The 24383-nt window shown below is 40.6% G+C and overlaps 1 protein-coding gene and 1 pseudogene across 11 annotated transcripts in view; both read right to left on the reverse strand.

The window, feature by feature from the left end:
• The window catches only part of DORIP1 (dopamine receptor interacting protein 1), a 41827-nt gene extending 19944 nt beyond the window's left edge, over positions 1-21883 (reverse strand). For 3 of the 10 annotated variants that reach the window (XM_089309299.1, XM_089309301.1, XM_089309297.1), the window contains exons 1-4: positions 21745-21883; positions 17870-18394; positions 16272-16361; positions 15026-15160 (exon numbers count right to left, since the gene is read on the reverse strand). In XM_089309299.1, coding sequence (XP_089165425.1) covers positions 15026-15160; positions 16272-16361; positions 17870-18393 — 749 coding nt within the window. In that variant the 5' untranslated portion in view covers position 18394; positions 21745-21883. Of the gene's footprint in view, positions 1-2787; positions 2958-12125; positions 14030-15025; positions 15161-15267; positions 15449-15908; positions 16000-16271; positions 16362-17869; positions 18395-21744 lie in introns of those variants that run through there. The other 7 variants (XR_016217353.1, XR_016217354.1, XM_070053720.2 and 4 more) reach the window with 7 other exon arrangements.
• On the reverse strand, positions 3884-4758 carry LOC149122993 (large ribosomal subunit protein uL23 pseudogene; annotated as a pseudogene). The gene has a single exon (XR_016217355.1). The product of XR_016217355.1 is annotated as a large ribosomal subunit protein uL23 pseudogene (transcript).
• Positions 21884-24383: the final 2500 nt, after the last annotated feature.

Raw genomic sequence — 24383 nt, forward strand, 5'->3', positions numbered from 1 at the left:
AATTCTTTTCATTGTAAGATTTATAATGTTCTAATGTGAAATTGAAGGTAGTTTGACTTAGGATAAATGTACCAGTAAAAAACTTTACAATGCCTGTGAAATCATAAACTTAACAATCTGTAGTCTCCTTTTTTTTTTTTTAAAGATTTATTTATTTTTACTTGAAAGAGTTACACAGAGAGAGAAGGAGAGGCAGAAAGAGAGAGGTCTTCCATCTACTGGTTCACTCCCCAGTTGGCAACGGCTGGAGCTGTCCCAATCCAAAGCCAGGAGCCAGGAGCTTCCTCCAGGTCTCCCACATGGGTGCAGGGGCCCAAGCACTTGGGCCATCCTCTACTGCTTTCCCAAGCAAGAGCAGAGAGCTGGATAGGAAGTGGAGCAGCCGGGACTCAAACCGGTGACCAGATGGGATGCCGGCACTGCAGGCAGCAATTCAACCTGTTACGCCACAGCGCCAGCCCCTGTAGTCTCTTTAGTCCACAGATATTCTCAGGGAGGTGAGGCATCAGTTGTGTAAAGCCTATTTCAAGGATTTCACAGCAGTTGTCTGCAGAACTGCCCATCTCACAAACTCACAAAACGTCTCTGAGCCTGCCACAGTACTTCCCTCTATACAGCCATGATCTTCCCTCTTCTAGTCATGAACACACCTTTAGGGCAGAGATCATATTTAATTAAAATTACAGGGGCTGGCACTTTGGCCCAGCAGCTTAAACTGGTGCCTGCAGTGCTGGCATTCCATATGGGTGCTAGTTCAAGTCTCAGTTGCTCCACTTCTAATCCAGTTTCGTGCTATTGCACCTGGGTAAGCAGTGGAGGATGTCCCAAATCCTTGGGCACCTCTACCTGGGGAGACCTGGAAGAAGCTCCTGGTTTCTGGCTTTGGCTTGGGCCAGTCCTGGCTGATGCAGCCATTTGGGGAGTGAGCCAGCAGATGGAAGTTCTCTGTCTCTCCTTCTCTCTGCCTTTCAACTAAATAAATAAATCTTTTTTAAAATTTACAACTTGCATAGTCAGTAAGTATGCATTTAATTAATACAGTAGAGAAAATATGCTTGATTTTTTATCTTTAAATTTTGTTACTTTTTAAATATTTATTTTATTTGAAAGTCAAATTTACACAGAGAAAGAGAGGTAGAGAGAGAGAGAGAGGGAGAGGTTTTCCATTTGTTGGTTCACTCCCCAATTGGGTGCAGTGGCTAGAGCTGTGCAGATCTGAAGCTGGGAGCCCGGAACTTCTTCCAGGTCTCCCATGTGGGTGCAGGGACCCAAGGACTTGGGCTATCTTCCACTGCTTTCCCAGGCCATAGCAGAGAGCTGGATCAGAAGTGGAGCAGCTAGGTCTCAAACCAGCCCCCATATGGGATGCTGGCACTGCAGGCAGCAGCTTTACCCACTATGCCACAGCGCCAGCCCAGCCTGATGTTATGTTAGCCTACTTGGGTAAAGATTTTCCCAGCTTGCTGCTATTTCCTCCTGTCTCTTGACCAGCTCCATTCTCCTGTTTTCCCCAATTTCTCCTTTCCCTTCCCTTTCTCTTGCTCTAAAGTTCCAATATATTGAGTATGCAGAACTATTTTTGGTGCCTACTTCCTTCCTCTTTGAAAAAATCCCTTAGCCAGTTAATTATGTTGTGATGATTAATGTATAATATTTCTACAATATTTCAATACATGTATACAACATAAACTGATCAAATAAGACAGTTTCATTTCCTTTCCTTTATGTTGGTGCCTACAAACTCTTGTCTTCTAGTCCTTTATATAGTGTATAGCACATCATTATAAACTATAGTCACCTCACTTTAGTGTATTTTTTTAAAAGAAGATTTATTTATTTATTTGAAAGGCAGAGTTACAGAGAGGCAGAGAGAGAGAGGGAGAGAGGTATTCCATCCATTGGTTCACTCTCTAAATGGCCACAGTGGCCGGAGCTGCACGCATCTGAAGCCAGGAGCCAGGAACAACTTCTGGGTCTTCTACATGGGTACAGGGGCCCAAGGACTTGGGCCATCTTCTACTGCTTTCCCAGACACAGCAGAGAGCTGGATTGGAAGTGAATCAGCTGGGACTCAAACCAGCACCCATATGGGATGCTGGCACTGTAGGCGGCAGCTTTACCTACTATGCCACAGCCACTGGCTCCTGTATTTTAATCTTTATTTCTATGTTATATTAATAGTGAAACAGAAAAACTATCTGGTTGTATGTTTTGGGACAACTCATACCCTTAGGGTCTTGCTTCTCAACCCTAGCACCTAGGAGACTATGAGATGTAGATATTGTAAAGGAACGACATCTTTTATTTTATTTTATTTTATTTTATTTATTTTTTGACAATCAGAGTGGACAGTGAGAGAGAGAGACAGAGACAGAGAGAAAGGTCTTCCTTTTTCCGTTGGTTCACCCCACAATGGCCGCTGCGGCCGGTGCACTGTGGCCGGCGCACTGCGCTGATCTGAAGCCAGGAGCCAGGTGCTTCCTCCTGGTCTCCCATGTGGTGCAGGGCCATCCTCCACTGCACTCCAGGGCCATAGCAGAGAGCTGGACTGGAAGAGGGGCAACCGGGACAGAATCCGGCACCCCGACCGGGACTAGAACCCAGTGTGCCAGCACCGCAGGTGGAGGATTAGCCTATTGAGACGCGGCGCCGGCAGGAATGACATCTTCGTAAACTAGTAAGTTCTTGAATGCTTGAGAAAATGTAATGTTTCTGAAGACAAGTGTCTGGGTGCAAAGAAATGATGAAATAGGTGGTTGCAGTAATGTTTTCCTTAGTCTCACTGACCTCTTAGAATGTTCTCACGCTGATTACCTCCATTTCCACCATGCCAGTCTCCAGGAGTATATACTTCTTCCTTCAAAGCCCCTACTCCTTGATTCTTAGTTCTTTTCAGTGCTACAGAGCCATGCTGGAGTTTCTGAAAAGGTTTGTGTGGCATGCACCATTGTTTACCACTGGGTGGAGAAATAATGGGTGATCTTTATTATCTTCTTTACATTTTCGTTTTATTAACTGATTTGCATATTTTTATAATTATTCTAAAAAATTAGACTTCACAAAATTTAAAGAGGAAACAAGTAATGAAAATGCAGCCAAGCATACAATATAGCAAGTTTCTAACTCTACTGCGGTTAACATGTCTACTTAGCTAATTTGTTCCCAAAGCTCCTGTTCCAGTCCACATTCTTAGAGGGCCCAGCCAAAGCAGCTCACTTTTTTCATTTTTAAGTGATATTTTTCTAGATCCTTTGCAGAACACTGTATTAGGAAACAATGGACAAATTATGGGCCTAATCCTTCATGTGATGGTAAATTTTCTACTTCCTCAAGTAAATATTACTATATTAAAGGAATCAGATAGCTAAAAAGGCCTCCCTATTAATTTCTTCCTCTTCAAGCTCTCAGATAAAAAGGTTGTTATTTCCCTGTAATCAGATTAAATTTGAGATTAAAGGAGTATATTAGCCCATTTGTTCTGAGACTGGGTAATTTTTTAAAAAATTTTTAAAGTTTTTAAAAAGATAAGTTTATTGGGGTAAAAAAATTGATACCCATGCATATTTTTTTCGTAATATAAATTTCTCATGAACTTTTAAAGATCTCTCATATTTTTTTTTAAAATATTTATTTATTTGAAAGACAGAGTTACAGAGAGAGGTAGAGAGGTCTTCCATCTTCTGGTTCACTCCCCAGATGGCTGCAACGGCTGAAGCTGTGCTGATCTGAAGCCAAAAGCCTCCTCTGGGTCTCTCATGCGGGTGCAGGGGCCCACGGACTTGGCCCATCTTCTGCTGCTTTCCCAGGACATAGCAGAGAGCTGAATCAGAAGAGGAGCAGCCGGGACTAGAACTGGCACCCATGTGGGATGCTGGCGCTTCAGGCCAGGGTGTTAACCTGCTAAACCACAGCGCCGGCCCCAAGATCCCTGATATTTTTTTTTTTTTATGGTGAAAAAACATATATTTAGAATTAGCCAGCTGGACTCCGTTCAGATGATCCCAATTTTGTTGGCAACGTCCAGAGCATCATAGTCAGGAGCCAGCCGCACACACGCCTTCTTCTCTCCGTCAGGGCTGATCAGGGTGTTAACTTTGGCCACATCAACGTCATAGAGTTTCTTCACAGCTTGTTTGGTCTGGTGCTTGTTGGCATTGACATCCACAGTGAACACCAGTGTGTTGTTGTCTTCTATCTTCTTCATGGCCGACTCCGTGGTCAGGGGGAACTTGATGATGGCATAGTGGTCAAGCTTGTTTCTCCTGGGGGCGCTCTTCCGAGGGTATTTGGGCTGCCGTCGGAGGCGCAGTGTCTTGGGCTGCCGGAAGGTGGGGGACGTGCGGATCTTCTTCTTCTTGTGGCTGTGGACGCCTTTCAGCACTGCCTTCTTGGACTTCAAGGCCTTCGCTTTGGCTTCGACTTTAGGAGGGGCAGGAGCTTCCTTCTTCGCCTTCGGCGCCATCTTGGTGAAAAGAAGATCCCTGATATTTTATTTTATTTTATTTTATTTTATTTTTTTTTTTACAGGCAGAGTGGACAGTGAGAGAGAGAGACAGAGAGAGAAAGGTCTTCCTTTTGCCGTTGGTTCACCCTCCAATGGCCGCCGCGGCCGGCGCACTGCGCTGATCCGATGGCAGGAGCCAGGAGTCAGGTGCTTTTCCTGGTCTCCCATGGGGTGCAGGGCCCAAGCACCTGGGCCATCCTCCACTGCACTCCCTGGCCACAGCAGAGGGCTGGCCTGGAAGAGGGGCAACCGGGACAGAATCCGGCGCCCCAGCCGGGACTAGAACCCGGTGTGCCGGCGCCGCTAGGCGGAGGATTAGCCTAGTGAGCCGCGGCGCCGGCCAATCCCTGATATTTTTTTTTTTTTTTAAACTTTTATTTAATGCATATAAATTTCCAAAGTACGACTTATGGATTACAATGGCTTTCCCCCCATACCGTCCCTCCCACCCACAACCCTCCCCTTTCCCACTCCCTCTCCCCTTCCATTCACATCAAGATTCATTTTCGATTATCTTAATATACAGAAGATCAGCTTAGTATACATTAAGTATGGATTTCAACAGTTTGCTCCCACACAGAAACATAAAGTGAAAAATAATAGATGATTTTTTAAAATGATGATGAAATCAGAGCAGACCTATTGTCATGTTTAATCCCAGTGAGAGTCAAGTTGGGAATTGATAATTTCTTCTTTTTTTTTTTTTTTTTTTTTTTTTTTACAGAGGATCAGTTTAGTATGCATTAAGTAAGGATTTCAACAGTTTGCACCCCCATAGAAACACAAAGTGAAATATATTGTTTGAGTACTCGTTATAGCATTAAATCTCAATGTACAGCACATTAAGGATAGAGATCCTACATGAGGAGTAAGTGCACAGTGACTCCTGTTGTTGACTTTACCAATTGACACTCCTGTCTATGGCATCAGTAATCTCCCTATGCTCCAGTCATGAGTTTCCAAGGCTATGGAAGCCCTCTGAGTTCTCCGATTCTTATCTTGTTTAGACAAGCTCATAGTCAAAGTGGAGGTTCTCTCCTCCCTTCAGAGAAAGGTACCTCCTTCTTTGATGGCCTGTTCTTTCCACTGGGATCTCACTCGCAGAGATCTTTTGCCAGAGTGTCTTGGCTTTCCATGCCTGAAATACTCTCATGAGCTTTTCAGCCAGCTCCGAATGCCTTTAGGGCTGATTCTGAGGCCAGAGTGCTATTTAGGACATCTGCCATTCTATGAGTCTGCTGAGATTCTCACTTCCCATGTTGGATCACTCTCCCCTTTATTTACTCCATCAGTTAGCGTTAGCAGGTACTAGACTTGTCTATGTGCTCCCTTTGACTCCCAGTCCCTTCACCATGACCAACTGTGAACTGAAACTGATCACCTGGAACAGTGAGATGGCATTGGTACATGCCACCTCGATGGGATTGAATTGGAATCCCCTGGTATGCTTCCGACTCCACCACTTGGGGCAAGTCAGCCTGAGCATGTCCCAAATTATACATCTCTTCCCTCTCCCATTCCCACCACCATGTTCAACAGGGATCACATTTCAGTTAATTTTCAACACTTAAGAATAACTGTGCATCAATTACAGATCTAAACCAGTCATATTAAGTAGAACAGATAAAAAAAACTACTAAGAGGGATAATGTATTTAGTTGTTCATTAACAGTCAGGGCTATGCTGATCAAGCCACCATTTCCCATAGTGTCCACCTCACACCAACAGGTTTCCCTCTTGGTGTTCAGTCAGTCGTCACCGATCAGGGAGAACATATGGTATTTGTCCCTTTGGGACTGGCTTATTTCACTCAGCATGATGTGTTCCAGATTCCTCCATTTTGTTGCAAATGACTGGATTTCGTTGTTTCTTACTGCGGTATAGTATTCTAAAGAGTACATATCCCATAATTTCTTTATCCAGTCTATCGTTGATGGGCATTTAGGTTGGTTCCAGGTCTTAGCTATTGTGAATTGAGCTGCAATAAACATTAGGGTGCAGACCTCTTTTTTGTTTGCCAATTTAAATTCCTTTGGGTAAATTCCAAGGAGTGGGATGGCTGGGTCGAACGGTAGGGTTATCTTCAGGTTTCTGAGGAATCTCCAGACTGACTTCCATAGTGGCTTGACCAGTTTGCATTCCCACCAACAGTGGGTTAGTGTCCCTTTTTCCCCACATCCTCGCCAGCATCTGTTGTTGGTAGATTTCTGCATGTGAGCCATTCTAACAGGGGTGAGGTGAAACCTCATTGTGGTTTTGATTTGCATTTCCCTGATTGCTAATGACCTTGAACATTTTTTCATGTGCCTGTTGGCCATTTGGATTTCCTCTTTTGAAAAATGTCTATTGAGGTCCTTGGCCCATCTCTTAAGTGGGTTGTTGGTTTTGTTTTTGTGGAGTTTCTTGATCTCTTTGTAGATTCTGGTTATTAACCCTTTGTCTGTTGCATAGTTTGCAAATATTTTTTCCCATTCTGTCGGTTGTCTTTTCACTCTCCTCACTGTTTCTTTTGCAGTACAGAAACTTCTCAATTTGATGCAATCCCAAGAGTTGATTTTGGCTTTGACTGCCTGTGCCTCCCGGGTCTTTTCCAGAAATTCTTTGCCTGTGCCAATATCTTGAAGGGTTTCTCCAATGTTCTCTAGTAACTTGATGGTGTCAGGTCGTAGATTTAGGTCTTTAATCCATGTGGAGTGGATTTTTGTGTAAGGTGTAAGGTAGGGGTCTTGCTTCATGATTCTGCACGTGGAAATCCAATTTTCCCAGCACCATTTATTGAATAGACTGTCCTTGCTCCAGGAATTAGTTTTAGATCCTTGATCAAATATAAGTTGGCTGTAGATGTTTGGGTTGATTTCTGGTGTTTCAATTCTGTTCCATTGGTCTATCCATCTGTTTCTGTACCAGTACCATGCTGTTTTAATTACAACTGCCCTGTAGTATGTCCTGAAATCTGGTATTGTGATGCCTCCGGCTTTGTTTTTGTTGTACAAGATTGCTTTAGCTATTCGAGGTCTCTTGTGCCTCCTGAATGAACAATGGGTCATAGAAGAAATCAAAAGAGAAATCAAAAACTTTCTGGAAGTAAATGAGGATAACAGCACAACATACCAAAACTTATGGGACACAGCAAAAGCAGTGTTAAGAGGAAAGTTTATATCAATAGGTGCCTACATCAAGAAATTGGAAAGACACCAAATAGATGAGCTTTCAATTCACCTCAAGGATCTAGAAAACCTACAGCAAATCAGACCCAAATCTAGTAGGAGAAGAGAAATAATTAAAATCAGAGAAGAAATCAACAGGATTGAATCAAGAAAAACATTACAAAAAATCAGCCAAACGAAGAGCTGGTTTTTTGAAAAAATAAACAAAATTGACACCCCATTGGCCCAACTAACTAAAAAAAGAAGAGAAAAGACCCAAATCAATAAAATCAGAGATGAAAAAGGAAATGTAACAACAGACACCACAGAAATAAAAAGAATCATCAGAAATTACTACAAGGACTTGTATGCCAGCAAACAGGGAAACCTATCAGAAATGGATAGATTCCTGGACACATGCAACCTGCCTAAATTGAACCAGGAAGACATCGAAAACCTAAACAGACCCATAACTGAGACAGAAATTGAAACAGTAATAAAGGCCCTCCCAACAAAGAAAAGCCCAGGACCAGATGGATTCACTGCTGAATTCTACCAGACGTTTAAAGAAGAACTAACTCCAATTCTTCTCAAACTATTCAGAACAATCGAAGAAGAGGGAGTCCTCCCAAATTCTTTCTATGAAGCCAGCATCACCTTAATTCCTAAGCCGGAAAAAGATGCAGCACTGAAAGAGAATTACAGACCAATATCCCTGATGAACATAGATGCAAAAATCCTCAATAAAATTCTGGCCAATAGAATGCAACAACACATCAGAAAGATCATCCACCCAGACCAAGTGGGATTCATCCCTGGTATGCAGGGATGGTTTAATGTGCGCAAGACAATCAATGTGATACACCACATTAATAAACTGCAGAAGAAAAACCATATGATTATCTCAATAGATGCCGAGAAAGCATTTGATAAAATACAACACCCGTTCATGATGAAAACTCTAAGCAAACTGGGTTTGGAAGGAACATTCCTCAATACAATCAAAGCAATCTATGAAAAACCCACAGCCAACATCCTATTGAATGGGGAAAAGTTGGAAGCATTTCCACTGAGATCTGGAACCAGACAGGGATGCCCACTCTCACCACTGCTATTCAATATAGTTCTGGAGGTTCTAGCCAGAGCTATTAGGCAAGAAAAAGAAATTAAAGGGATACAAGTTGGGAAGGAAGAGCTCAAACTATCCCTCTTTGCAGATGACATGATTCTTTATTTAGAGGACCCAAAGAACTCTACTAAGAGACTATTGGAACTCATAGAAGAGTTTGGCAAAGTAGCAGGGTATAAAATCAATGCACAAAAATCAACAGCCTTTGTATACACAGACAATGCCATGGCTGAGGAAGAACTTCTAAGATCAATCCCATTCACAATAGCTACAAAAACAATCAAATACCTTGGAATAAACTTAACCAAAGACGTTAAAGATCTCTACGATGAAAATTACAAAACCTTAAAGAAAGAAATAGAAGAGGATACAAAGAAATGGAAAAATCTTCCATGCTCATGGATTGGAAGAATCAATATCATCAAAATGTCCATTCTCCCAAAAGCAATTTACAGATTCAATGCAATACCAATCAAGATACCGAAGACCTTCTTCTCAGATCTGGAAAAAATGGTGCTGAAATTTATATGGAGGCACAATCCCTGATATTTTAAAAAACAAACCAGGTGCTCCTGTTGTGGCACAGCGGGATAAGTGGCTACCTGTGATGCTGCCATCCCATATCAGAGTACTGGTTGGAATTCCGGCTGCTCCACCTCCCATCCAGCTCCCTGCTAATTCTCTTGGAAGGCAGCAGAAGATGCTACCCACATGAGACACAGCTGGAGCTTCAGGCTCCTGGCTTTGGCTGGTTGCAGCCATCTGGGGAGTAAATCAGTGGACAGAAGAGTTCCTTGTCTGTCTCTCCAATAAATATCTCTTTTTTTCTTAAAAAATTTATATATTTCAAATGAAGAATTAAATAGAGTCAGAGAGAGAGAGAGAGGGAGAGAGAGAGAGAGAGAGAGAGAGAGAGGTCTTCCATCGCTGATTCACTCCCTCAGATGGCTGCAACAGTGGGAACTGCACTGATCCAAAGGCAGGAGCTTCTTCCAGGTCTCCCACATGGGTGCAGGGGCCCAAGCACTTGGGCCATCTTCTACTGCTTTCCCAGGCCATAGCAAAGAGCTGGATTGGAAGTGGAGCAGCCGGGACTCAAACTAGCACCCATATGGAATGCTGCCACTGCAGGCAGGGGCTTTACCCGCTATGCCACAGTGCCGGCCAAATAAAATAAATCTTTAAAGAAGAGACCTGGGGGCCGGTGCTGTGGCGAAGTGGGTTAACGCCCTTGCCTGAAGCACCAGCATCCCATATGGGAGCCAGTTCGAGACCCTGTGCTGCCCGGCTGCACAGCCCTCTGCTATGGCCCTGGAAAGCAGTAGAAGTTGGCCCAAATCCTTGGGCCCCTGCACCCATGTGGGAGACCTGGAAGAAGCTCCTGGCTCCTGGCTTCAGATCAGCACAGCTCTAGCCGTTGTGGCCATTTGGGGAGTGAACCATCGGATGGAAGACCTCTCTCTCTCTCTCTCTCTGTGTGTGTGTGTGTGTGTGTAACTCTGACTTTCAAATAAATAAATATTAAAAAAAAAAAAAAAAAAAAAAAAAAAAAAAGAAGAAGAGACCTGGAAGCAGTTCTGACTTTGGCCGGCCCCGGCCCCAGCCCCAGCCCCAGCAGCCATCTGGGGAGTGAATCAGTGGATGGAAGATCTTCTCTCCCTCTTTGTAACTCTGCATTTCAAGTAAATAAATAAATCTTTAAAAAAAACCCACAAAAGTTTTCAGGTAATTTTAACTAAGATTCACGATAAATCAATTTCATGTACATAAGTATTAAAATCAACTCAGATTTTGTAAAATATTATTTATTTGGCAGAGTGACAAAGATCTGCCACCTGCTGGTTCACTCTACAAATGCTCACAACAGCTGGGGCTGGGCCAGGCCCAAGCCTGGAGCCAGGAACTCCATCCATGTGGGGAAATGGAGTAATTTATCAACAACTTCTGGAAGCTGGGAAGTTTGAGATCATGATGCCAGCATCTGGGCCTTCTTGCATTCTCACATGGCAGAACTCAGAACTCACTTACCCTTAATTATTTCTCAAAAGAGTTCACCTTTCCATACCACAATTGTGGGGATTAAACTCAACATGAATTTTGGAGAAGACATCATCATTCAAAAGAGGCTCTCTGGGTGATCAGAGTTTGAGCCCTAGTACAGTTGGATAGGATGCAGAAAACCCTGATAGGCATCAGGTTAAAGACCTAAATAAAAATATCTTAATAAGATGAATTTTAAAAGCTATGCCATTTCAGGGCAGAATTTAATGTGGATTTAAATGCTAAAGTACTAATAAAGATGAGAACATAAATGTTTGTTTTGGCTGTAGTATGCTAATTACAGCCATTTTACATGAATTGCTTACCCTTTCTGCTAACTGCAGTATTTTCAAGTAATTAAATATCATTAAATCATTTAATTATAAAACTCACTTGTTCGTATGTTTGGCATGTATAGCTTGTCATAATACTTAGCTGCTTAGTTGGTTTCTTCAAACTATAAGAAAAAAGTAGAACACAGCACTCAGCCCAGTAAGCCTGCCTAGGGTAATTTCCTTTCGAAAGATCAGATCTAGTGGTAATGCCTCAGACATTAAACCAAATAATGTGATTATAAAATAAACTGAAAGTATGTAATTGTAAAAATTAAAAGAAAAAATAAGAAAGGAAGGAGGAGGGAGGGTAGCAGGGTGGGTGGGAGGGAGGAAAGGATCACTAAGCTTTGAAATTTGCATATGTGAAATATGTAAAATTTGTTCCCCTTATATAAATGAAAAAAAATTTAAAAAGGTACTTTGAGAGAATACTCTAAGGTTATTTGCAGAAGTAGGAAAACAAAATGTTTCTTCATTGAAGAGAAGCAAGTAGGAGATTTCTTCCATAAATTTCTTATTTGTTCTTGATCTCCCTCAGAGTGCGGCCACAGTTTTAAAATTATTTTTGCTCAGTGAGTATAGTAGTGGTTTGTGGTAATTTTAAGAATATATTCTGATTATTCTCTCATATGATTTGCCCCAAACAGGCCAACAGATTATTCTGATTTTTCTAAGGGGCGGTTATAAAGAATTTTCCATATCCTCACCTTCATATTCTGTAGATAATCTAATTAACTCCTTTTGACCCTTTCTTTTCATGGGTCAGCAGCGAATAACTTCTTCTACCAATCAACTATTATCATAATTATGAACTACCTCATCTCATTAAACCTCAATCTGGGATCAAGAAAGCATACTTAATCTCATTACACATTAAAAATATTAGTGATATGAGTTCTTGCCTAAGTAACTTTTCTGAATAGTTCAGTAGTGAAAGAAAATCTGGAAGCCTTGCCTGTACATCAAAGAGGTAGAAAAAAATGTTTTTTTATTAGCATGTTCAACGTAGTCAAGATTTTAACAAACATCTTAATCCTCACAACAACCCTGTGAGGTAGGTAAGTCATTGTTTTGTGATAAAACTAGAATTATTCTCAATAAAGCACAATTCCTAAAATAATAAGTCTGCATTAGGAATAATTTTGTTAAGAACACCATTTTATGTATACTTTAATATTTGCGTATTTTGTTATGTTTTGATTCATGCAGTAACATGTTTCTGCAATAGTTTATTGTAAAAATCTTAATTAAACACACTTGGTGAACTAGTAAAATAAACCCTGGGTAAAATGTTTTTTTTTGTAAAATAAATCAATATTTTTTATCTTAGGTAAAAAAGGAATTTTCATAGCATTTACTCAAAGAAATACATTTTCAGCAATGTTTCACCGACATTTATCCATTCTTCTATACATAAATCTAAACATGGCACCAAGCAATGTAAGTTTATTGGATGAAATTTTAGCAATTTGGTATATGGCAGTGAACTGTGTTGTTATAAAGTTTCTCCATATATTGCACTTAATCTCAACCCAAAACTAAAGCAGACTACTTAAATGAAATATAAATTCTAAAATATATGTTGATAAATTTCAAAAATTGTTTTCCCTTGAGAATCTTTATTTTTTCCCTTTAATGCAAAGAGCCATCTTAAGTTTTTTTTTTTTAAACAGCGTTTTGATAACTATAAAATTTTAGGGATTTATATTGCAAATCAAACCCTTCTGCTTTCAATTACTACTTACAAGGGAGCCAGCAAATGTTACTTTAAAATTTATTATTTTTTCTGTGTCAATACATAACTAAAGAAAATACTCAGAAACCCATTTTCCTTTTAAACATACGGTTAAAGTACATTTCTATTGTTAGTCCAACAGTAATAAACACCCAGTTGCCTAATGCCTTTGTAGTTGTTTTATCTGCAAAATACTCATCAGATTAAATTTAGTTATGAGATACATATTCAGTATAGTTACATAATTTATTTGTAATACTAACTTTAATTAAGCTTGAAAACTTAGTTAACACTTAAAATCCATTGGCAGGTTTATAATACCTTAGTAGGTAGTTAAAAATGCCATTACAAAGAAATAAAGTTTAGAAAAAATTCTCACATAAATAATTTAAAAATTCTGCAGGGAATTTAGGCAAATCAACAGGTAAGATAAACTAAGCCATCCATAAACTGTATATTCAAACCCATACTAAATCCAGTAGTGCACTTTGGATAATAGTGAGGTAGGGCAAAGAAACATAGTCAATATATTTTTGAACTGCTCAATTTATATGAACTGAAATACTGACATTTAACAGGTTTTACTTGGAAATCCAAAAAAGAAAAATTTAGTCTTCAAATGATACAGTATTTTCTTAGATTTAAGGATAAAAGTATAAAAATTTTTGAGGTACATATAAATAAAAAATACAAAGGCCACAAGATGTATTTTATTTCAACATAAAATATGCCTATATAAAAATAACCCAGGTTATATAAAAAAGAAATACAAACATTTTTGCATAGATCCTCTATATAAAGTTTTTTTCTGGGGCCAAACAATGGAAAATACACCTCTGAAACTAGTATAGTTGAACTATTTCCTTGGATACCAAGTATACACAAAATAAAAGCCCTTCAGATCTGGAGGAGCATGGGCAGGAGGGAAAACAATTTAATTTAGCATCAGTCTATATTTATTTCTCTGTTGCTCGAATATAAACCAATGATGACAAGAGGAGAAACTCTGGGGGTTTATTTAACAAAATTAAATTCACATTTCTGAGGCCATCATAGTGCATCCAATGTCCATCAATCTGGAAAGCTGCAGAATAATGATGCTCATCTTTGTTAAATAATGTTGCACCTTCCAATAAATATCTGCAAATTAGATAACAAAGTGTAGTAGAAAATTATATTTTTTAAGATAAACATTCCTTAAGTTTTTAACTAAGGAGTGAAATTTGCATTCTATCCCCTGATAAAACATCTACCTCTATAAATCAGGTACTATAATTGGTAATTTGAATAAAGTGTTTATAAACATTGATACAATTTAAGAATTGCTAAAAAGCCTAACTCAGGGCTGGCATTGTGGTGAAGCAGGTTAAACTGCTGCCTGCGATGCTGGCATCCATATAAGCACCAGTTGGACTCCTGGCTGCTCCACTTCTGATCCAGCTCCCTAATAATGGCCTGGGGAAAGCAGCTGAAAATGGCCCAAGCTGGTTCTCATGTAGGAATCTCAGATGGATCCAGGATCTTAGCTTTGGCCTGGCACAGCCCTGGACATTTTAACTATTTGGGCAGTGAACCAGTGGATGGAAGATTCTCTCTCTCAAATAAATAAATAAATGAATAAATAAATAAATAGATAGATAGATAAATCTTTAAAAAAAAAAGGTCAAGGGGCCGGCTGTGGCGCAGTAGGTTAATCCTCTGCTTGTGGCGCTGGCATCCCATATGGATACTGGTTCTAGTCCCAGACAGTCCTCTTCCCATCCAGCTCTCTGCTATGGCCTGGGAAAGCAGTAGAAGATGGCCCAAGTGCTTGGGCCCCTGCACCCACGTGGGAGACCCGGAAGAAGCTCCTGGCTCCTGGCTTCAGATCAGCGCAGCTACGGCTGTTGTAGCTAATTGGGGAGCGAACCAGTAGATGGAAGATCTCTCTCTCTCTCTACCTCTCCTCTCTCTGTGTAACTCTTTCAAATAAATAAATCAATCATAAAAAATAAGGCATTGGCTTCCTGTAGTAGATTCTAATCACATAAATTTAGAGATATTATTGTTTTCAAAAGTATCTTCTTAATGACTAGTCAAATCATGATGGAATTAAAAATTAATTTTTAGTAATATTACAAATTAAGAAACACCTACTTGTGATCAGATAAATCCAAATAATAAGGTACATATGCCAGATCTTCAGATTTCCAGTGCTGCATATTTAAGACAACAAAAGGAGGTGCCCCATGACAGAAAACTCGCTGGGCAAATTCTCTTAAGCCACCACAACTAAAATGGAAAATAGGAATGAACATTATTACGCACAGGAAAAGCTGCCTTTCAACACTTCTGGGTTGTCTTTGTGACTTTAATTTCTAATTTCTATTTTTTTAAATGTATTATAGGTATGGGTAATAATGTGGCTGTTTATTACCTTATAAAACTATTCCCAGAAGTTTACAAGCTGTGTTCTCTGCACTTGAAGTGGCATTTTAAAACTCCAGGAAGAGCTAGCTATTTCTATCCAGGCTTATAAAAGCATGAGTTGGCTTTTATTTGTAGATAGATTTTTCTCTCCTAGCAATGGCAGAGAAGAGAATAAATAGTAAGATTCTAATTGCTTCCTTTTGCCATCAGGATCTTTCATAAGGATGAAGCCAATTCTGTTTTCTGAGTATTATCAAATATTAAGCACACGTATCAGAATATAACAAATATAATTATACAGTAAAATCTCGATTAACCGGAATGTTCAGAGCACAGTATTCTGGTTAACATTACTGACCAAGCTAAGTTAACCAAAAAATGATTTGTTTCAGTATTTGTTGCTAAAATACATTAGTTCATTTTCTGGACTTACAAATAATTAACTGAATGTATTTTTATCATTCCCTTCTTTTGTGAATGATTAGCTATAAGATCATCCTAAATGTTAATTCTCATTGGACAATAATGCAAACATAAATATTGTTAAGAGTTTGGGATGAATATGTTCTGAATTTTTTTACTATATTAAATTGTTTTGGTTGTCATTTACCTCGTTCTCCTAAATGAGGAATGCAGAAAAAAATCCAGTTAATTGAGGGTCCCGATTAGCTGGGTTCCGGTTAACCAAGGTTTTATTGTACCTACTCAGCAGTGGAGAAAAAAAGAAAAGGCATTTGCTTTGCATCCATCAATTATTTGTAGTACCATATTCTATATAGTGATATTTAATAATGAAAACGCAATGCAAGATGCACAGTTAACTAGGTTTGTTAGTTAGATTCAAAGTGTTAGGTATTCTAAATTCTTATGAGTTGCTATTTGATAACTTATTAACTTCAAAAGGCACATCAGCCCAGGTTTCCTTATATACAAAACAGATGTACTTTCATCTTTAATGTCTACTGATACTCACCCACGCTCTTCACACAGTTCAATCTTGGAACAGAATAACTCATCCACAGCCAGTCGTATTAAGTTTCCATGTGGAATTTCTTGGGGAGGACTATAATAATGGTAAAATACATGAAAGAACTGCATCAACATTTTACAGATCAATGCATTCGGATACCAAATTCTTTAGACCAATCCATTCTTAGCAAAACCAAGCATACCAGGCACAATTTTTGTTAGCTATCTTTGTATTAATTGTATTAATTTGTAATTAATACTCAACAAATCAGTTGAGTATTAATTCATCAAGCTTTCCAATAAACACCAAATTTTTCTGAAAACTGCTTCTGAATATGCAATTGTTGGTACTTTAATTTTAAAAAGTTGTGAGAGGATTTAATAGTGACAATCTGGTCTAGTGAGTAGAATGTAAGACCAAGAATCAGGACTAATGCAGTCACAACCTTCTTGGCCACCGTTACCTGATCTGTTTAAAATGTTTGTCTACATCCACTAGAGTTTTTTAATACAGGATTTAAAGAAATAGGCACAAGCTTTAAAAAGTTTTAGAGTATGATGAAAAATATTTTACTGCATGAGAAATATAAATTATTAGTATAAATATAAATTAGTATTACAAATTAAAAGATAGTTTCCAAAAAAAAGATAAATTTCTGAAACTCTCTAGTCCATTTTCACATACAGTAAGGCAACTTTTTGCACTGATAGAAAATTTCAAAATCAACATGTCAGCAGTATAGGAAAATAGAAAAAAAGTATTATTTCAGGAAAACATGAGTTTAATAAATTAGGGAATGTGATTTACATTCCTGAATGGGAACAGTCTTCAAGTATTAGGCTGCTTTCCTGAACCATAGGGCCAAATGCCCTTTCTGACACAACACATTTGCATCTGTTTTCTTCCATAAGCAATGATCCCTTCCCAGTTCTGTTCTCTAGAGGCCTTAATGTTTCCCAGCACTCCACTCAGCCTTGCCAGTTTGGCCTCTCTCCCTGTCATTTACCAGCCTGGAGGTCTGCCTTCTCTCTGAAGGCCAAAAACACTCAGTTGGCTCTCTGCACCTTTCCCAGTCAGTGTAAAAGCTTCTCACATTCACTTCCTTCCTCAGGTGTGAGATGCTAACTTCAGGGTTTCTGTCTGTTATTATTCCCTAGCTGTGACATGAAAGAATACTTTTAGTCATTTTGTTCATTTGGAACTAGCCCTCCTGACAGAGATACATCCATTCAAGGGGCAAAACAGTATTAAGTGCTCTTAAAAGACTAACTTTTGACAAAAAGAATCACGTACACAGTCAAATTAGTAAGCTTAGAACAAGGGTAAACACATTCTATACTGAATAATTTATTACTTTGCTGCTGAAAAAGCTTTCAGTTGGTTTTATAAACTAATTCTAAAATATTTAGATATAATAAATTGTAGTATTTTTTTCAGAGGACCTACAAAGGAGTCTTGCATCTGTGAAGTTGTTTTACACATAAATACACAGGCTCTGTACTTTAACAAATATTTTTGCTATATGTACTTATATGTGTATACATATTTAAAACAACATTCATTTAAAGAATGTAAAAGTGACAGAGTGTAGAGCAACCTACTTTATATTAATTGTACGCTGCTGATCTTCCTGCACTCGAGTTGGGCATCTCCAGTTGGAACAGTAACTCTCTTGAATGGTAGACATAAGATTTTCCAGATTTTTGGTAAAGTTATCATGTTCATTCCCAAATAAATCAATTATTAATGATGCTTTATGAACTTCAGATTTGTATTGCTGTTTTTCCATCTTGTCCCAAATCCAAAGTAGCTTCACAGTTGTAAAGCTGTAGGTGTCCATTAAATAAAGGAAATAGTCTACAAACTCTCTACCAAGATGAAGAGAGAGTTCCCTGGGGAAATTTTCATTTTCATTCAGAATGACATATAACAACATCAGGAATCCATCTATGGTGCAGGTATTTTTCAGTCTTATTTCAACATAGAGTGGTGTACAGGATACTGCTTTGCGGCCAGCTTTGATAGTAAAAACACCTCCCCAAGGAAGAACAGGCCTCCAAAACGATCGATCTTGGTTATAGTTATTTTTAATTGATGCTTTGATCTCTTCAAACAGTGTCTTCATCCTGCATTTAAAACGTTCAAAAACAAAACATGAGATGTGTTTAACTGAACATTAGTCTACCTAAATATTCAAATTAAATTTCATCAGATGGTCTCCCAATATTAAAAAAAAGTGCTGTTTTGGGGGCAATATGCAAAAGATTTTTAAAATCTGCCGCTTTTTCCTTAGGCACAGCATACCCATTTGATGTGCATTAAATCATAGTACATATTTTATCTGCTACACAGGAAAACTCTGTAAAACTGCTAAATAAAGCTTAAAACTATTTAAAGATACAAACTGCTTTTGTGTATTCCTTTTTTTTTTTTTTTAAGATTTATTTATTTACTTGAAAGTCAGAGTTATGCAGAGAAGGAGAGACAGAGAGAGAGGTCTTCCATCCACTGGTTCACTCCCCAATTGGCCACAACAGCTGGTGCTGCAGCGATCCAAAGTTAGGAGCCAGGAGCTTCTTCTGGGTCTCCCACGTGGGTGCACTGGCCCAATGACTTGGGCCATCCTCTACTGCTTTCCCAGGCCATAGCAGAGAGCTGGATGGGAAGTGGAGCAGCTGGGACTCGAACCAGCCCCGATATGGGATGCCGGCACTGAAGGCAGCAGCTTTACCTGCTATGCCACAGCGCCAGCCCCTATGTATATTCTTAATGTAAACATCCTCTTCCCTTCAAAATACAAACAGTGCTTCACTTTCTTGTAATATAGGTGGTTCTACTTAAGAAACTGAAATAGGGGCTGGGCTGTGGCACAGCGGGTTAAAGCCCTGACCTGTAGCACCGGCATCCCTTATGGGTGCTGGTTAGAGTCTTGATTGCTCCACTTCAGATCCAGCTCTCTGCTATGGCCCAAGTCCCTGGGCCCATGCACCCATGTGGGAGACCCAGAAGAAGCTCCTGGCTTTAGATTAGCTCAGCTCTGGCTGTTGCAATCATCTGGGGAGTGAACCAGCAAATGGAAGATCTCTCTCTCTGGCTCTACTTCTCTCTATAACACTGTTTTTCAAATAAATCAAATAAATCTTAAAAAAAAAAAAAAACTGAAATAATGGGATCTTTAGTTGAGAGTACAGAATAGCAGCCATTTGGTGGTCTTTATGTTAATTACAGTTTTTGTTAATTATAGTACACATATATCTGTGGTATAAAAAATACAAACCAGCACCTGTTGCTATTGATGGATTGATTCTGGCATTTACTTTTGAAAGACAAATGAGGAATAATCATAAGAACTGAATACTACCATGGCTAATATTTCATTCTTCTTTTTTAAGATTATTTTGTTTATTTAAAAGAGTTACAAAGACAGAGACAGAGAGGTCTTCCATCCACTGGTTCATTTCCCAAATGGCAGACCATAGTCAGGGCTGGCCCAGGCAGGAGCCAGGAGCTTCTGAGTCTCCCATGTGGGAGAGGGACCCAAGCACTTGGGCCATCTTCTGCCACTTTCTCAGGCACATCAACAGGGAGTGGATGGGAAATGGAACAGCTGGGACTCAAAACCGGAGCCCACATGGGATGCCAGTGCTGCAGGTGGCTTAACTTGCTATGCCATTATGCCAGCCCTGGCATGGCTAATATTTCTGTTCACTTTTGAGAACTTTTACTTGCAATTTAGAGTTGTGCTACATTTCCTATAATCGTAATTGCAAAGGCCATGCTATGAGGAGCTGATTCAGAATCTTATATCCTGGTTTTCCCTACTTCAAGTTTTGGGAATGACTGTAAGTGTCCTACCTCCTTAAAATGGCATTTATCCTTCCCCCAACCTTGAGAAGAGCTAAGCATTTGTTTTTAAACCAACAGCACAGTTTATTACACATTTTTGTGGCATTTATGTTACGCAGAGCAAAATTTTTTTAAAAGTTCCTACTGAAATTATATGGAAAAAATTGCTTCAGTTGGGAAAGACAAAAGTCTAAACTATCATATTGCTATCAAATGTGTTGTTTATGGAAAAGCATATTTTTATTTAAAAGAATAGGTACTTAGAAACGAGGTCAGTGTCTGACCATCTTCTCAAAGACATTCTTTCATGCACATGAACCTAACACTCAATACTACAGTCCTCTGTGTTTTTTTTTGTGAAAAAAAAAAAAAGTTCAAAACTATTTTAATTTCTTGCAGACTAAAAATTCAGTTCTACAGTACACTGAGCATACATGCAGAAAGTATTTCCAGCAAGAAGGGAGAGTCTGTGGACTCTAAAATATTCCAGGCTATATTTAGTCTGAATTGTAGATGTTTATATATAGTCTAACATGTTGGCTCTAGACCACTTAGGAATCAGAGGGTGTGGCAAATCTGAAGCCTAAGAAAACACACACTCAACTCTTATAGGAACAAACATGTTTCATTTACAGAAATCATAATGCATTAAAACACTTCAAATATGTTAATAGGTCTCTCCAGTTTTGATTCATGCCTGTTGAATTTTTAAAGATCTTTATAGCAAGGTTTAAGATTGCTTAAAACCTCAAGTTCAGAATCCTAAATACTGCTTTGGAAAGCAACTCCTCATGATTTTCCCTCTAATTATCTTTTAGACACGACCACAAGTACAGTATGGTTCTGAAAAGCAGCAGTTATACCTAAAAGAACTGAACCATAATAATACACATGACATGAAAGTAACTTCAGTATCTTCTGGGAAAAAAAAAAGTGAGCAGGGGAGGCCTGGAAGAACCAGAAGCCACATCTAGTTCCAGCATTCATTTGGTGCTTTGCTCCAAAGTCAATTACAATAAAAATGGCAAACGGAAGTATGAAGGAAAAAAAAGGAAAAGGATGGAGAGCGAGCTGCAAAGAGCTTTACCTAAAACTGTCTTAAGTTTCCTCAACGTCTAAGACTGATATACTAGGCATTGTAATGGAAGCACTAGAGCATGTATTCGCTGGCTTTACTTTCCTGCCTCGACAGGCCCTCCGACGTTAAGTGAAAAAACTCTCCAGCCCTCCAACACCTTTCTCTAGCGGTCATTTCCAAGGGTGACAGTCCAACAACACTGGCCGTGAGGGCCACACCACCTGCCCACGGCATCGAAGGACGGGTTCCCTAAAAGCTCCGGGGTCCCAGGGGTCTCCCCGAAACACTGCCCGGGCTTCCGGGCAGCTACCCCGGGGGCGCTCGGTGGGCTCGCTCCCCTAGCCCCCGCGTCCCGGCCACGCCCATCCTGTCCAGCTAGGCCCTGCCCCGTTCGGCAGGCGGGTGCCCGAGCCCGGGGCTGCTGACACCGCTGGGCGCCGCCGCCTCCAGGCTGGCAGTGCCCGCGCCGAGCGCCCGGGACTGCTGGCCGGACCATGGAAGGCGTCCGCACAGCGGCCAGCGGCCGTCCACCAGGAAGCCGACTCCTCGTACCTCCCTGGGGACCGAAAACCGTCGGTGCCGCCGCACCCGTCGCCGCCGCCGCTTGCTCATGGAGAGCCCGGGCTGCCACCGCCACCTCCGCCGCCTCATCTACTAGCACCGCCGGCTGTCTGGTCCTCCCCCGGCGTGAACGCTGGACTCCGTTACGGCCTCCATCGCACCCGCCGCGGCGGGAGCCACAGCAGCTCCAGCGCCCAGGCCCGACCCGACCGGACCCACGGAGCCAGGACCGCGGGACGCGTCGCTTCTTATTACGGAGGAAGATTCGGCCTGACCTCTTCCCCCGCCCCCCCAGCTCTGTTTCCAGCCGCCTAATGGCGCTAGTGCGCAGGCGCGAAGGCGCCCCGGCCAAGCGTGCGTGGGTCGGGTGTGTATACAGCGTTCAGATCTGCCCAATGGGAACTAGGATCAGGTGCGGGGGGCGGGACCTCGCGGAGAGGGGTGGGGTTCCACTATTAGAAAGCAGCGAGCGGGGCGGCCGGAAGTGGGCTGCGTTTGCACGGAGGCGGAGTTTTGGCAAGCTAGATGGGGTTTTAAGGTTTGTGTTATTTAGGACTACACTTGATTGTAGTTTGCATATAGATCTTTGTCTCCTCAAATTCTTGGAGAAAACTTCATGAAGTATTCAAAAAATTTGATATTTCCAATTGTTTTATTACAAATTCCTTATTGAGGGAAAAAGTTCAATTGGTATATAAAATGCTAACTTTAGTGTTCAAGGTTATGATAGGCTAATATACTACAACTAAAAATGGCAGTTAATGCTATTTTTTAAAAAAAACTAGATATCTTTAGCCCCATTGTAGAGTGGAAAAATTAATTTTGCCAATGTGATAAGGTTCCACACAGCAAGTAACAGAACTGGGTTGCTTAATGCTAGAGTTCATGGGCCCAACCAATATTCCGGCTCATTAGGCCTTGTTTGTCTTGCTTTTGAGAGCCAAAGCCTCAGGTGACTCTGCACCCTGAGAACAAAGGCCTCCCTGGAAAACGACCCTCACATGCACTTAGCAATAATGATGCTGCGGAGATTTTCCTCATCCTTCCATTCAACAAATGAGTGCTTGGAAGTGAGACCTAGCCTCCAGATGCACCCGAAATAGAGTGCTCTAGGCCAGCACAGCAGGTTGGTGTGATTTTCAATCAAAGGCAAAGCCTGGGGGAAGTTGGATACTTTCTAGGCCAACTCTATGGTTAATAATGGCTATGGCAGGGACCTTCCTCATGGACTTCCTCCAAGGAATCTAGTGCTAGAAGGGGGAGGTTGAGGAGCAGTTAACTTTACCGGAGATGATTACTACAGATGGAGATGGGAAGAAATGGATGTACCTCAGAGCAGAGGGAGAAGGAAGATGGCTTTGTCCCAAAACAAGTAATTCTGGCAACGCCTGATTTTTTTTTTTAAAGATTTGTTTATTTATTTGAAAGAGTTACAGAGACAAAGAGAGGCAGAGAGACAGTTCTTCCATTGGCTGGTTCTCTCCTAATTGGCCGCAGCAGCCGGAGCTTTGCCGATTGGAAGCCAAGAGCCAGGAGCTTCTTCCCAGTCTCCCTTGTGGGTGCAAGGGCCCAAGGACTTGGCAGTCTCTTTCCCAGGCCATAGCAGAGAGCTAGGTTGGAAGTGGAGCAGCCGGGACTCAAAACTGGTGCCCATATGGGATGCCGGCACTGCAGGCGGCGACTTTACCTGCTACACCACATTCTGGTCCCTACTACTTAAAAAAAAAATTATCTTGGTTTTTCTTTTTTCTTACAGCATTTTCAGTGAGGAAACTAGTGTGCTAAGAGTAAATGAACTAGTGTGTTAGAATTTTCATGCAAAATATTCACCTATCCTGCAAACTGAAAATCCCTTCAAAAATGTTTTAAAATGTGGATTGTGTATTTAATTGAAAATCTCTCATAGGCCATAATTTTATTTTGTAATGATTAGGTCATTTTCTTCCTCCACCCCCCCAAAAGAGATAAGGTTGCTGGTTGATACTATTTCTGGAGAATAGCTGCAAGATGGTTCATTAAACTGTACTGAGCCTCAGCTGGTGGAGGGAGTGTGGATTGCTTGCATACTTGGATAATTCACAAACCTCACTGAATCCTTTAACTGAGATATCCATTCTGTTTCCTTTTTACTGTAAACTTGTGATGGTTGAGTTGCAGAGGTTTTTATTGTAATTTGTCTCTGTTTCTTTGCTATTTTTTTTCTTAGATTTTATGTATTTATTTGAGAAGTAGAGTTACCGACAGAGAGGGAGAGACAGAGAAAGGTCTTCCATCCACTGGTTCACTCCCCAAATAGCCACAGTGGCTGGAACTGGATGGATCTGAAGCCAGGATTCAGGAGCTTCTGGGTCTCCCACTCAGGTGCAGGGACCCAAGCACTTGGGCCATCTTCCTCTGCTTTCCAGGCCATAAGCAGGAAGTTGCATCAGAAGAGGAGCAGCTGGCACACAAAGGTGCCCATGTGGGATGCCTGTGGTTCAGACAGAGGCTTAGCCTACTGTGCCTCAGAGGTTTTTTTTTTTTTAAAGATAACTTTTTATCATTGATATTTAATATATAAAGCATATTTACAGTGTAGAGTTCCATAAATTTTGAAGTATGTATACTCCCTTGAAGCTGTCACTATGATC

This window comes from Oryctolagus cuniculus, chromosome 12 (genome assembly GCF_051225735.1).
Source record: "Oryctolagus cuniculus isolate XC-2025 breed Fujian yellow rabbit chromosome 12, ASM5122573v1, whole genome shotgun sequence".
NCBI classification, from domain to species: Eukaryota; Metazoa; Chordata; class Mammalia; order Lagomorpha; family Leporidae; genus Oryctolagus; species Oryctolagus cuniculus.